Here is a 15,121-nt window from a genome sequence, read left to right as displayed (position 1 = left end):
GCACCAATATTGATCTCTCTGAGCTTTTATATGTCCCTAAAATGGTCATTGTGTGACATCATGCTCAACCATCTTCTTGTTGGTAGCGTAATTTGTAACTTGAAAACAGTATGGTGAACTTGGAAAATTAGCAAGTCTGTGATCACAGATTCTCTCATTGCAAAACGTGGAATGCGAATATTACCTGTTTCGAACAAACATTTTCAAAATTATCATTACATATATTGCATATTCTTCTTACTTCATTCTATGTACTGAAACCAGTTAGCATAAACGGTAGGACGGGTTGAACTAGCGCATACTTTCTCTCCAGTTCAACCTACGGTACCGTTTTGAAAACATTGCCTATAATCAGAGAACGGAATGGTAGACTATAAGTCCTCCAATTTTTCTTGAAAGGCGGGTATATGATAATCTTTAATTAAGGGCCCTCACCATTGGTTCATATATTTTTATCCATAAAGGGGAATTGGACATCGTTGCTTTAAACCTGCTTTGTCCTTTTATGAAGCGAGAGGATCCAAAAAAAGAAGAAACTTTTCAAGGGGAGAGAGAGAGAGAGAGAGAAGAGAGTCCTATGCAAATTAATGCTGTCCAAACTTCCTCCATTTGATAACAAAAAGATAAATATACATACATATACATATATACACACACACACACACATAATACCATAATATATGCAAAGGTCTTTATTTCCCATTCCTGATTGAATGAAACTTTCTTGCATCATGCCTTTGATCAGTGGGTTACAAATTATGTACAAATGTTAACATGAGTGATGTCCATGTTGTCCTGACTTAATCCTTGTAATTTATTATGCTTAGGACATTGAATTGAACATGACTACATTATCTTACTAAATAGGGCCCAACTCGGAGCCTCAAGCTCACAACCTCATGTGATAACTAATGATAGAACAAATGTTTTGAATATTTGGCTTGATTTTTCTGTTTAATACTTTTTGTCATCCTTTTCTAGGTCAAGGCTTCATCCTCAATATTCTGAATGTAGATCAATAAGTATCTACTTGCTGTCTAAAACTTGTTTAAGCAAAGTGAATGCTTATCTTCTCCATGAACAAGAGAGTATAGTAAGCATCGTTAAGCTCCTAGGAAACTCATCCGGATCATAGCAAATCATTGATATCCTCAAGTTATCTTAGTAAGTGGCACCTCTGCTACCCTTGTTGTGTCCACACAAAACAAGGGATGCACATGATCACATACGCATCTCTTAGTTTTCTTTGTGAGAAATAAATTTTCTTAGAAACATTTAAAATCATGAACAAAATGATATTTATCCAAGTACAATTTGTAAAGTTATCTCTCAATATCGATGCACCCTTGAGAGAAAATTAAAGGGGACAATATGTCTCAACTAGAGGTGGCAATATAGGTTATAAACCCATATTATGACCCATTTTTAGTTAAATGAGTCATATATGGGTCAAGTGCAAGTTAAATATGGGTAAAATATGGGTTTGAGAAAGTAAAGCATGAAAATAAATGGGTCTAAACTTTCAATCCATGGGCCATGGCCTTCTTTAATTTTATAATTTTTTTAAATAAAAAATTGAAATTATAATTATTTTTTATATTTCAATTTTTTTTTCTCGTTTTTCTTTTTTCTTTCTTTTTCTTCATCTCTTAGCCGATCGTCGGCGGGGCGACGACTAGCCGCTAGTGGGCGACGGGCAAGGCGAGGCTCGAGCTCGCCGCACCAAGCCTCGCCGACAAAGTCACAACGATTGGCGAGGCCAAGGCCTGCCGATGCCGGCGAGCTCTAACCTCGCCGACGATTGGCCCGGCTTCGGCCGGGGCCTCGGCCTTGCGGATGACGGGTGAGACTCGAGCTCGCCGGTGTCGGGTGGCGCCTGGCCTCGCCGGTTCGCGAGACATCGCTGGCCATCAGACGAAGAAAAAGAAAAACTAATTATTAAAGATTAAAAATTATATTTTAAAAATTAAATTAAATTAAATTAAATTTTAAAAATAAAAACTAGATTTTTTAAAAAATATTTTAAAAATAATTGTAAAAAATTTCATTAAATTTGTATTACATAAAAATTTAAATAAAAATGTTTTGACAATACTTTTTTATATAAAAATCATAAAAAAAGTTTAGTTAAAAAATTTTGCGATGTTTATTTATTCAATGGTATGTTTACTTCAAAAAGAGAAGCATGTGCATAGTCATTCTTTATAAATATTTCAATTTATAGGTTTTTTTAACTTTATTCTATTTTATTTACTATTTTGAATTTAATTTGAAGTTTTAATCCAATTAGCATATAGTAGAAGTGAAGTCGGATCATGAAGTGGGTCACTAGGGAATATGGGCCAAAAAACGAGTTAAATTTAACGACTCATACCCGACCCGACCCACCCATTTGCCACCTCTAGTCTTAAAGCTTGACCAAAATTTAAATATGACAAAGAAAAAGCCAAGAGCAGCCGAGATCACTGGACAGCTTTATTAACAAAGTGCATGAAGTGGGGATTTAACGGATTTCCAATTTATCTGAAGCTAACTGTGGATAAAAATAAATTATTGCAAGAAAACTATAAATTGCATTGAAAAAGTAAATTGTGAGAAAATAGAAGGTGTAGTAAAAAGTAAAGATGATAATAGATTGTATATTTTCCTGAATAGCTAAAGAGAGAGCTTTACGACTCTAAATCACTGGTACTTATAAACCTGTAATAATCACCGTCCCCTCCTATACTTGCAAGAACCACCCACACAGCTCCATTCTTCATTCCACCTCTTTTGCAGCCTGCAGCCTCAAAGATGAATGCTACCACGTGCAACTCATCATGGCCTCTTCCTTCATAGCTACACCTAAATGACATGAGACTTTTGGTAGAGAGAATGCTGTTGCCAGCAATGGACAAATTTCATTTAATGAAGTCTTCGCTTGGGGTTGCATGGCCAAGATAATAAGTACGTCTCTAAAGCCACAAGTTTTATGTTTTAATAGTAGCCCGCTTTTGTTCCTGTTGACACGTACTCGGTTCGTTTGAGCCGTGTAACATGCTCTTAGAATGTAGTATGTAATTTTCCTTTGCACACTTGCTCGAATCAACATAGTCGGTCTGTCTGAATTCTTTTGTTACTTATCCAAAAACACCAAGTGAACTAGCGTTTCTTTCTTACCAATTACTAAAAAGAAAGAATCTATCTGGTGAACCGGCACTTGTAGGAGCTTCTCTTTTCAAATGGAGAACTTGCTTTATGTGTTAGCGATTGTACCTTGCTCCTGTGTGCTAGGACAAGGTGCTCCTAGAAATATTTTTGTGCTTTTATATATTCTTCATGATCGTCTATTTCTTCTGGAGGCTCAGATGATGGATTAACATTATTCCCTCCATTTTGGCTCACGAAAACATATTGACTTAAAAGACTCGTATTATAAATTGATTGATAGGGCTATTTCTAACCTCTTGTTCATTGGAGACATATCTTTCATTGTCAACTGACGAAAATAACATTCGACTTGTGGAAACAACTAAAGAACTAATATACCCATCTCTACCCTTCTGTTTTTGTTAAATAACTAATTAAAATAATTTTTATGTTTCATACCAAAAAAACAAAAATCTATGTTCGGAAATAAATAAGTTAATTAAATCAGCTCTACGATCATGGAAAAATGATTTTATACAAAAAGAAAATATGTCTCAAGTCACCGAATAAAATTCAATACCAAGGATGTCTCGGTCCATGACTTCTTACTTTTTATTTATCATGTTTTGTCCCTCACTATCGCCACTGCTTCTCCTTTTTCAATACTTTATCATTCTGAATCTCCCTTTGTATTTCAAAAAGAAATAATCATTGGAAAAATAATTAAATTCACAAATTCTCCGTATTAGTAATCTCCACAAACTTGGGAACTATTTTTCAAATGACAGTAGTTCCATTAAATTTCAATTGTAAAATAGCATAGTACCGATTAAGATTGGCATTACCTGAATATATGATTTTGAAAAATCCCATAACAATTATACTAGCTTAAATTTATCTTATTTACAATATACTAAAAGTTTTCTCAATTTCTTGAGAATGACTTGGTACTTAATTATAGTAATTTGTTGGTCACTTTTTTTGTACTATTCACTTAATAAGATTTCTTCTTCTACCTTCGCTTTATATTTTTATATTTAGTCAAATTTTTCTCTAATGAGTTATAGTCCATATTTCTCCACATTGTAAACTATTGCTGGCAATTCAAATACATTAGATTAACTAAATATAATATGTTTGAAAATCACAAATGGGAGGAGTAGCGAGGCGGGATAGGGCTAACACACTTGAACTCTCTCTCATTAACACTTTGAGAGCGTGGAATTGTGAAGTAAAATTTGTTGGAGCCCCCGAAGAGTTATCCCCACTGTCAAGAAACAAAAAATAAAGAAAACAAGGACAACAGAAGAAAAAATGAGAAATATTTAGCCTTTTATCGCTCGTCGCAGACCAGTAACGTGTTGCGTATCCACGTAAGATCATCTGCAAATTCCGCAGTCTCTCTGTCTCTCTGTCTCTCTCTATCTATCTGGTTTTATTCCACTGTTCTCGTTGTTTTATCACTTTGCTCTTTCTTTCTTTTCATACGTCGAGTGATTAGTTCTGTTCTCTGTTTAGTTCCTTTCGCCCCCATTTGTTTAAGCAAAAGAAGGAGACATAACAAGAGGAAAAAAAGGGTTCGGAAAGAAATTTATAGGAAAAAAGGAAGACATGGTCGAAGATTTTGTAATCGGCATTGCATCAAAACTTGGTGAGTATCTGATTGCTCCCATTGGCCGCCAATTTGGGTACGTGCTGTTCTACAAGAGTTACGTCAAAGATCTCAAAAATGAAGTTAAGGAGTTGGAGACTGCAAGGCAAAGGGTACAGCACGTTGTTGATGAAGCCGGTTGTAACAGAAAACCTATTCAAACTGATGTTGAGGATTGGCTGGAGAGTGTGAAAAAGGAGGCTAGGGAAGCAGAAAACCTGTTAGAACATGGCGAAAGTGTAAAAAGTGCTTGCTTCTGTGGGTGGCTTCCCAACCCCGTGGTGCGCCATCCAATTGGCAAGAAGGTGAAGAAGATAACTAAAGTAATTCATGGACTCAATGAGAAAAGCAGAAATAGTAACTTCCAGAAGGTCTACTATGAGAATACTCCGATAGGATTTGCCAATGACACCACTTCCACTGCAAGACCTGTTGAAAAGAAAGAAGATGGCCTGAAGTCGAGGGCTTTAATCATAGAGGATATAATGAAGGCTATAGCTGATGACAGGGTGCGTGTGATTGGGGTTTATGGATCAGGAGGGGTTGGCAAGTCCAAACTTTTGGAGGATGTCGAAAGGCGAGTGAAAGAAGAGAATCTATTTGATGTGGTTGCCATGGCAAATGTATCACGCAATCCCAATCTAAAAAGGATCCAAAAAGAAATCACCGACGTATTGGGCCTACACCTGATGAATGAGAAAACTGTTCGTGGGAGAGCATACCGTTTGCGTGAGGCGTTAGGGAGTGATTCTAAGAAAAATGTTCTCATCATTTTGGATGATCTATGGGAGAAGTTAGAGTTGAAGGAAATTGGAATCCCTTGTGGAGATGATAATAAAGTAAGAGGCTGCAAGTTATTGTTAACATCTAGAAATCGAGATGTTTTGCGTATTGCCATGGGCTCTGATCAAGAATTCCGACTCGATGAGTTAAAGCATGAAGAAGCCCGAAGACTCTTTGAAAGGACATTGGGGGAAAGAGTTAACGATCCTGAGTTTGAAACTTGGGTAGATGGAGTGGTAAGGAATTGCGGAGGCTTGCCACTTTTGATTGTTCCGTTGGCAAAAGGATTGAAGCACAAAGATTTGGCTGCGTGGAGGAATGCTTCGACCAATATAGACCTATCAGATGTCAAATCACTTGTGAAGCTTAGTTACAATGACTTAAAAGATGAAAGGATTAGATCATTGTTCCTGGTTTGTGCACTAACCTCTGGGAGAATTTCCACAAGGGATTCGCTTGTGTACTGCATGGGTTTGGGTTTATTTAAAAAATGCAGCAACACCATCCAAAAAGCTAGAGATAGGTTGATTGAGGATCTACATACCCTGCAAGACTCTTTGTTGTTACTGGAAAGTGATGATATGGAACGGTTCAAAATGCATGACATATTTGTTGACGTGGCCAGCTCTATGCATGATGAATTTATGGACATGAAATGGATTGCCTTGGTCGGGAGGAAGGATTACGGGTTTAAAGAATGGTCCGAGAATGAGCTTAAAAAATGCACCGCGATATCCTTCCCTTATGTTGGCATTGATGAGCTCCCTAAAAAATTAGACTGCCCAAACTTGAGGATGCTTCTGTTATTCGAAGACAACCCCTCTCTCAAAATTCATGATTCATTTTTTGAATCTATGAAGAAGCTCCAAGTCTTGGACTTGACTGGCTTATCTTTAACCTCTCTACCTTCATCGATTGAGTTCCTTGAAAACCTCAAGTCGCTATCCCTGGATTTCTGCCATTTGGATGATGTGACTGTTCTTGGAAAGCTGAAAGGATTACAGTTCCTAAGTTTCCTAGACTCTACAATCGCTCGGTTGCCCCCAGAAATAGGTGGACTAACAGAATTAAGATTTTTGGACTTGAGAGAGTGCGCCAGGCTTAAAGTTATCGAACGTGGCGTGCTTGGAAGCTTGGTTAATTTAGAAGAACTATACATGGAAGACGGTTTTGATCAGTGGGAGGCCGAGGATGAACCATCGCAAAGCAACGCCAGCCTGGCTGAGTTGAAGAGTATGAAAAAGTTGAGCACTTTATACATCGTGTCACGCCCCGATCCTCCGAGCACGCGAACATCCCACTCTGGTCGATACAAATGCGACTTCCCAGGACATGTCGCTGACCCATTCATTTTTCTATTGCACATGCGGAAGCGAAACAAATCCCCTGACAACATCTAACTTGGGATAGAAAAGCAGGCAATCAATCACAACCAAACAAGCTTTCTTATAAACACATAGGTTTATATACAACAATGGATTGACTACAAAATAGACCGGCTTAACAAAAAGGGAACTGTCCTATGACCAACTTGTCAGACACGTTCGCCGATTCTTCAGACTCCACCTTCTGAACTCCAGGACTTCCGGTCCTCCACGACCGTCATCTAGGGACCTGAAATATTATCCCACAACCGGGATGAGACTATGTCTCGGCGAGTCCTACCTCTAAAACTCAATTAGGAAGAAAATACGCCTCGGGCGCTCTAGCCACACAAATAGGATAGAGGGCTTACCTCGCCTCGCCCCTTTCCCGCACGTCGTACAATTCATATTCAACAATACTCGCAGACAAGCTGAAACTACCGACATGCCCATCGGTCTATCAATTCAGTCAATCCAATTGATATCATACGATCCACACATCTATCAATTCATATCATCTATTAAACCATACCATCTATTCATCCATCAATACAATTATGGCTCGCACAAGCTGAAATGGATGCAATGCTCTCACAAGCGATATAGATGGTAGCTCGCACAAGCCGATATATACATAGATGATAGCTCGCACAAGCTGATATATACATAGATGATAGCTCGCACAAGCTAATATATGGATCGTTGCTCTCACAAGCTGATAAACGATCATTGCTCTCACAAGCTGATAAATGATCATTGCTCTCACAAGCTGACATATAGTGCTCACACAAGCTGACAATGATGCTTACACAAGATGATACATATATAAACCAATTGCTCGCCAAAGCTGATAATTCAATAATAAACCAACTCATACCTCAATTCAATCAATCAATCAATCCAATCGATTCAAACTGGTCATACAAACCAATTACGGTGCTAAAAGCCAACACCGGGTATTTTCAAGTTAAATACCAAAACTTCATCAATATCACTCAATTCCACACTTTTGGAATTATTAACCATAATCATCAATCACTCAATTTCTCAATTTAAACATACAATTAACACAAACCGACCGCACCTTTGCGATCGCGAAATTCTAACGACCAGGCCATCCCAGGCATAATTTTCGAAATTATTAAATAATTAAATTTAATTCCGAAAATTTAATAAATAAATATTATATTCTAATAATATAATTTAATAAAATAATATTTATAAATTCGAAATAATTAATTAATTGAAAATAATTAATTATGGCTTAAACAAGATTACACTAATTTAATCATACAATTAGCCCTAATTAAACACCCATTAAACTAATCATACAACTAATCTAATTTACATTAAAATAATCTAATTTAATCACATAAACCTAATTAGACTAATCTAAACACTCCTTAAGCGTCATTAACTCACTAAGCAAGAATTAGAGGATAAACTCACCGGTTTTGCGCGCCGGTGAGTTCACGGCGACCACGACACCAAGGCGGTCGATAAACCCCAAAGCGGCGACACCAACGGAGGCCGGGAAGGGCTTGAAAACGGGCCACAAAGTCTCCAAAACCTTGCTGTCTTCTGCTTCTGATCTTGGCTGAACTGCAGAGAAGAAACCAGCAGCTTCAATGGCGAAAACGGGCCGATCGGAGCTCCGGCAAGCGGGTGGTTGGCAACCGGTGGCTCCCGGGGTCTTGGGGTCTTGCTGGAGGTTGGGATGGGCGGAGGAAGGACCCGAATGGGAGAAAAATGGCCGAAAACGCGAAACAGTGCAGGCTGCAGGCGGACCGACGGACCGGCGACTGGTTCCTTCCCGGCGGCTCCCAGGCCGGCCGGCGGCTCCGTTCGGGACGAAATTGGGCTCGTTGGAACGGTCTGTCTCTCCCGGTCACGGTGATAGGTGGATCGTTGGCTGATTCATCCGGGAAGACCACTTTTGACTCGATTCTTTGACGAAGGGTCAGCTGGAGCAGAAACTGAAGGAGAGGGAAAACGAGGAAGATAGGAGCTCGTCCGGTTTGGAGGCCGAATGGGGGAGAGAGAGAATGAAGTGAGGGCTGAAAGTACTCCTCATTAAGGCCATTAAATGGCTGCTTCAAGTTCCCATGCATGGTGACATCATCTTCTCTCTCTTCTTTAGCCTTTTTCTCCCTACAACTAGGGGTATTTTGGTCATTTCACATTGCACAATTACCATTCTGACCTTGAGCTGAAATTGGTGGATGGGCCTAAGAAATGGGCTTGGCCATGAATATGAGTGGGCTTGAAAATTGGTTGGGCTTGATTGGACTCAAAGTTGGACCATGGGCTTTGAAAGAGAAATAGTTGGTTTGGCCCAATGGGCTCACTTGCTTGACTTAGGCCCATTTGGTGGCTGTCCAACTTTGGGCCTAGGGCCCACACTGGCTTGACCCAGCCCACGACCTTGCGGGCTTGCTTCCTCGGTTCGAAAATCCCTTTTTTTCCAATTGCTCGGCTTAACAGGCTCTGTCGACTGTCTGAAGTAGCTTCATCCAAAGTCCGTCCCGGACATTCCCAATAATTCGAAGTCCAATCATAAGTTCTCTTGCCATGTCAATTTCGCCAAATGCCATTTTGGTAACAACTCAGACTGACGGGTGGCTTTGAGGATTCACGCGTGACCGACTCGTATCAAATCACATTCAAGACATCTCGACGCATGGACGTCCTTGACTGCATGAAATTACGGGGGATAGATTCTTATTTCAAAGTACACGATTACTGAGGATCGACATAGGGTCATTCGTGGATTCGATAACGGTAAACGGAATCACCCGTCGTTCCATTATGTTCTGTCCGCGAATCGACTTTTAGTCGTCCTTAGAATCGGGCTGCCTATCTACTGAGGATCGTCCTCACGTAAATCTCACGGTCAAGTCGTTTTCCCAGTCGAGTCCTTTAGTCGTACGAGTTCTGTCCTCAATAGCCTTTCCCCTCAAGGTCGGTATCTCGGGAGTGATCATTCCGAGTGAGATCAACCAACAATGCATTGACGAAATTCACATCCATTCATTCCTCAGAGGACTCGAATTTCAGGATGTCACACATCGCCATTCCTCATTCTGCTAATCTCTCAAGAGACCCGCCATTTGGGAAATTGAACAAGTATAAAATCCAAATTGGGGATGTTTGGGATTGGTCAGGTGAATACAAAGAATCCAAAACTTTAAAGCTCAAGCTAGATTCAGGCAATCTTCTTGAAAATTGGGTGCAGAGATGTTTGAGGATAACACAAGATCTCCACTTGGATGGATTGCAAGGTGGCAACGATACAATTCACGATTTGTGCGTCAAAGGTTTCCAAGAATTGAAGTATCTTCACGTTCAAAATAGCCCATCAGTTCAATATATTGTTCACTCAACAGAGAATGTCCAGTGCACTGCATTTACGAAATTGGAATCGTTGTTTCTCGAGAATTTGAACAAACTGGAAAAGATTTGTCGAGGCTGTCTCGCCTCAGAATCCTTAAGCAAATTAAAGATTGTGAAATTGGACAATTGTAGTGAAATCAAACATTTGTTTACATTTCCCATGACGAGGATATTCTTGCAACTCGAAGAGATTGAAATAAGCAGATGCCACTTAATGCAGCTAATTGTTGCGGATGCCGAGGCAGATGAAGACAAAATTGAAATAAATGATGATCCCACAGTGAATTCATGCAATTTGCGTAGGCTGACATTATGCAACTTGCCAAAGATGGCGAACTTCCATGAAACTGTGGATCATTCAATCGTATTTTTTGATGCGCACCAGGTAAATTTCATGCTTTATAGAAGGGTCATGTTTCTACATGGGGTACTCTCCTAATTGGGGAAACCTTCTTCGATTAGATTTGTGATCATAAATATGGACATCACCTTCAATTAAATCTGTCGGTCACAGAAATATACTTGGTTAAAGCATGGGTTAACTCATTACTCAATTAGTGATACCCTCGTTAATGAAATCTGGGGGAAGACAAATAAAATAACACGAATGTAGTTGGCGACTTCTATAGCCTTTTTCAATTTCCTCACCTTTCAAAGGCTTTTTTTTTTTTTTTTGGGGTCAAATTCAAAGGTTAGACTTGTTTAAATATTTACTTTGGAGGTATAATTTATAGAAGTTTTGTGTAACTTTACAAATTAATATGCATTCATCAACCAAACCACAAAAAAGAAAAAAAAGTAATAACATTTGGATCTTTTATTATTTTGTGTTAACAAGTATTGATTTTATTCAAATGTGATTATATAGATATTTCATTTATAAACACATTGAAGCATTGACTTTAGAATTCCCTCAATTCACTTTTGATATGTGCGTCTAAATTATGAGTACTAATGTGATAAATAATCTGTCTTTGAGATTCTGCTTTCTAGGACAATTAAGACAAATAAAAATTTAATTTTTCAAATTGGAATTGCTATGTGATATATGATCACATGAAAAAGAATTATATATTAGTTAATTACATCGTGCTTTACTTGTGTTAATGTTATCAACATAGTTAAATAAGCACCATACTATATATAGATGTTTTAAGTAGTCTAAACATTTATCATTTCTTAATGGCAAAATTATATATGTGAACACATACATTCATGGATATATTCTTTTTCTTGGCTAGATGACTAAGCTTTCCACATAGATGAACTTTCTTAGAATGAGAAAGAGTATCTTAGGTCCTTATATAGGTAAATTAAACTCCTTGATGAAATTGACTACGATGCCCCCATGGGTGCTGTCGTGACTAATTCATTAGTTCATGGATCTTATAATGAGGAACCCCTTATTTTTTCTTTTTTCTTTTTTTTCTTTTTTGACCTTGTTTACTTTCAATCTTTTGATGAGAGATTTTTTCTTCAAATACTTTGAGAAAAAAAAAATTCCAGACTCAAATTGCACATGCAAATCAATTGAAAATATAGTTTTTGAGCTATTTGTCAATTCAATTTAAAGCTATTGGTTAGAAATTATATACAACATGAATTGTAAAATTTAGGCAGAAAGCACAAAATGTGAGGGTGAATTCAATAACACCAGTAATTCAGGGATCTAAAGTCTCTCTTATTATTATATATATGTCATGAAGTCTGAATACATATAGGTTAAATGACAAGTAAATGTAAAGTTTTGAAATTATAAAGAGAGAATAAGTTAGAGATAAAAAAAATCACTCTTCTGCTTTTTCTTCCATTATCTTTAAATCTATTATATGACATACACACACAACGCTCGTTCATAATTTATAGTTGCACGCATTGTAATGAGATTATGTGGGGTTATTTACCCCTCCCAGCTAAAAAAAGAATGATGCATATGCCTTCGTAACGTTATTTTCTTGGCTTCTTAAGGTTTCATTGCCATGGTTGGAGTCCTTGACACTATTTGAACTGCCCAAATTGAAAGAGATATGGAACTCTCAATTTTTATCAAATGTGAGCAATCTAAAATTTCTAAAAGTAGAGGATTGCATGTTTCTCTTGAGCATCATCCCCTCAAGTTTGCTAATAAAGTTACGGAATTTGGAAACCATAACCATTGAGAGATGTCAGCTAATACGAGAAGTATTTGACCTTGAAGGATTGACAATCAATGGAAATGTTGAGATTCTATCACGATTGACCAAATTAACCTTGAGTGACTTACCAAGTTTGGGACACATATGGAACAAGAATCCAAGGAGAGCATTGTGTTTCCGAAACTTAAGAGCACTGAAAGTGCAAAACTGTGGGAACCTGAGGTTTCTTTTTTCTTCTTCCATGGCTAAAGCACTTGGGCAAATGAAAGAAATAGAAGTAGTGAGATTTAAACTCATTGAGGAAATTATGGAGCAAGAAGAAGAATCGGAGAAAGCTACAACCACGGACGCTTTAGTGTTCCCTCTATTAACCTCCTTGTCTCTTGAGGAATTACCAAGTCTCAATGATATTCTCTAATGGAAAGTACTATATTCACTTTCCATCCTTAACAAGACTGAGAATATCTGGATGCCCCAAAATGATGACTTTTTCTTCATTAGAAGGAAAGCAACAGTCAATGACAACTGATACAAGTTTACAACAAGCATTTGGTTGTACCAACTTTGGCTTGTCCTTGCCTGTCTTCTTCAATCAAAATGTGAGTAGACATCTCTGGAACTTTCTATTTTTTGTTTATCGTAGAAATTATTCTCGGTATACCAGTGGAAAACTCTGCCAGTCAGCATGTACTATACAGCCTCTTGCTCCTCCACGCATATGTTGTTTTTTCATGCAATTAGATAGTCTTGGGTAATCAACTTGATGAGAATATACTAACTCATTAGAGCATCCAAATCAGGACTTTTAGGAGTTCAAAGTCAAGGAACTAACATATCATCCTGTAATGCAGGTTCATTTTCCAAGCTTGGAAGAGTTGACGCTCCTGTCATTGCGCGGGTTGAGGAGAATATGGCACAACGAAATCCCTGAAGAATCATTCTGCAAACTAGCATCCATCTCGGTCAGAGATTGTGAAAATCTGTCTCATATTTTTCCATTAACTTTAATAGTGAGGCTCCAAAGCCTAAAAATGATTGAGGTGGTCGAGTGTACTTCTTTGGAAGCATTAATGGAACATGTCTCTATCAATACTAAGGAAAGGCTAAAATGTCTGACCTTCTTAGGCCTAAAAGAAGTGAAGTTGTGGCACTTGCCAAGGTTGAATGTGATTGTGACAAGCAGCACCAAAGCAACGTTCAGTCTTCCTAGTCTGACTGATGTTAGCTTGCGCTGTTGCGACGATTTGAGATATCTCTTCACAAAGGATACAGCGAGAACTCTAGATAAACTTGAGAAGCTAGATGTTTCTCGTTGCATTAACATGCAGCAAATAATTGCAATGGAAGAAGGTGAAGCGCAAAAGTTGAAGGCAGTGAAGTTCTCTCATTTATGTACATTGAAGCTTTGTTCTCTTAAGAGCTTGACTAGTTTCAGCTCAGGAAGTGGTGCATATGAGTTTCCCTCCCTACGAAATCTCTCAATTGTGGAATGCACTGAACTCAAGGCATTTATATTGAGACCGCCAGCAACAAGTAAGGAGATGAATGAGCGAACTGTTGGTTTTGACAAAGCTCCATATTGTTTATTTGACAAGAAGGTTTTCCTCTCTCTTTCCTTTCTCTCAGCAGTATCGCTACTCATGTGATTTTGTTTCTTCTTTATGATGCTCCGGATTCGTAAGCAACTTTACTTCTATATCATTCATTGTGAATTTAGCCAGATGATGTTTCTGTAGGTCATACTTCCCAATTTAGAAGAGCTACGCCTAACAAGAATTGAATCGAGAGAATTATGGGAGAGTGAGTCCATTTTCTTTCACAACCTAACTTCTATAAGAGTTGAGGATTGCCCGTGTCTGAGAAACCTTTTTATAATGTCTATGGCCAAAAGTCTGGGACATCTCCAATATCTCGGTATAGGTGGTTGTGGAGAGATGGAGTACATTGTTGGCAGAGAAGAGGAGAAACCTGAAGAAGCAGCCGACAAAATTGTAATTCCTCAACTTGTCACTCTATATATTCACAACATGCCAAAACTCAGAAGTTTCTGCCATGAGAAGCATATTTCAGAATGGCCCTCGCTGAAACAGTTAAGTATTGAAGATTGTAAAGCTGTGAAGGTGATATTAGGAGATACAAGCTATAGAAAACTGGGGGGCAACATTCCAACAGCGCAATCGCTTTTGCAAGTCGAAAAGGTTTGCACTCGTTTTTTTTAATGACATCTAGAATTCTTGTCCCCGATGGTTTAAGCTAGACAATGTGGGGTGATTTATGCTCAGTCATTGTATTCTTTTAGAAATTATAGAATTTATCTAATGAGAAACTTCTCTGATATAAACATATTAACACATATCTAAACTTATCCTAGTTTCAAAAAATTATATATTTTGATTGATTTTAATAGTTAGACTAATGTAAACGCTTCATAACACCGTAACTGAAGTACAAATATTGCTGAGAGGCCAAGCTCCTTAACTAATTTAGAGTCTCTACTATGCTAAAGAGGGTGGCTCAAAATTAAATCTTATTTAATGTAAGATCGAGGGATAATGACACGATGAGTCCCAAAACTTGTCCAGTACTTCATTTAAGTCTTTTTTTTTTTTATAATCCTTCAAGTTGTAATATTCACACTCCTTACGCATTTGGAGACTTGTTAAGTC

The 15,121-nt window shown here is 38.1% G+C and overlaps 2 protein-coding genes across 2 annotated transcripts; both read left to right on the top strand.

The window, feature by feature from the left end:
- Positions 1 to 4,740: 4,740 nt before the first annotated feature.
- On the top strand, positions 4,741 to 8,880 carry LOC104435018 (disease resistance protein RPS2). The gene is made up of 2 exons (XM_039307008.1): positions 4,741 to 6,825; positions 8,536 to 8,880. Exons 1-2 carry the CDS (start codon positions 4,741 to 4,743, stop codon positions 8,878 to 8,880), a joined length of 2,430 nt encoding a protein of 809 aa, XP_039162942.1.
- A 1,122-nt stretch (positions 8,881 to 10,002) lies between these two features.
- On the top strand, positions 10,003 to 14,717 carry LOC120286431. Its single transcript, XM_039307899.1, has 4 exons — positions 10,003 to 10,705; positions 12,289 to 13,054; positions 13,307 to 14,053; positions 14,192 to 14,717. The coding sequence occupies exons 2-4, from the start codon at positions 12,860 to 12,862 to the stop codon at positions 14,672 to 14,674; spliced, it is 1,425 nt and encodes a 474-aa protein (XP_039163833.1). The 5' UTR covers positions 10,003 to 10,705; positions 12,289 to 12,859; the 3' UTR covers positions 14,675 to 14,717.
- Positions 14,718 to 15,121: the final 404 nt, after the last annotated feature.

This window comes from Eucalyptus grandis, chromosome 2 (assembly GCF_016545825.1).
Source record: "Eucalyptus grandis isolate ANBG69807.140 chromosome 2, ASM1654582v1, whole genome shotgun sequence".
Lineage (NCBI taxonomy): Eukaryota > Viridiplantae > Streptophyta > Magnoliopsida > Myrtales > Myrtaceae > Eucalyptus > Eucalyptus grandis.
This window is presented reverse-complemented; position numbering and strand designations above follow the sequence as displayed.

Excerpts from the sequence above, each read along its gene's own strand:
- LOC104435018 (XM_039307008.1), top strand. The coding sequence starts at position 4,741 with ATGGTCGAAGATTTTGTAATCGGCATTGCATCAAAACTTGGTGAGTAT. Across the intron at positions 6,826-8,535 it reads AGTTGAGCACTTTATACATC|AGAAGAAACCAGCAGCTTCA; the intron begins GTGTCACGCCCC and ends GCTGAACTGCAG.
- LOC120286431 (XM_039307899.1), top strand. The coding sequence starts at position 12,860 with ATGATATTCTCTAATGGAAAGTACTATATTCACTTTCCATCCTTAACA. Across the intron at positions 13,055-13,306 it reads CTGTCTTCTTCAATCAAAAT|GTTCATTTTCCAAGCTTGGA; the intron begins GTGAGTAGACAT and ends CCTGTAATGCAG. Across the intron at positions 14,054-14,191 it reads ATTGTTTATTTGACAAGAAG|GTCATACTTCCCAATTTAGA; the intron begins GTTTTCCTCTCT and ends ATGTTTCTGTAG.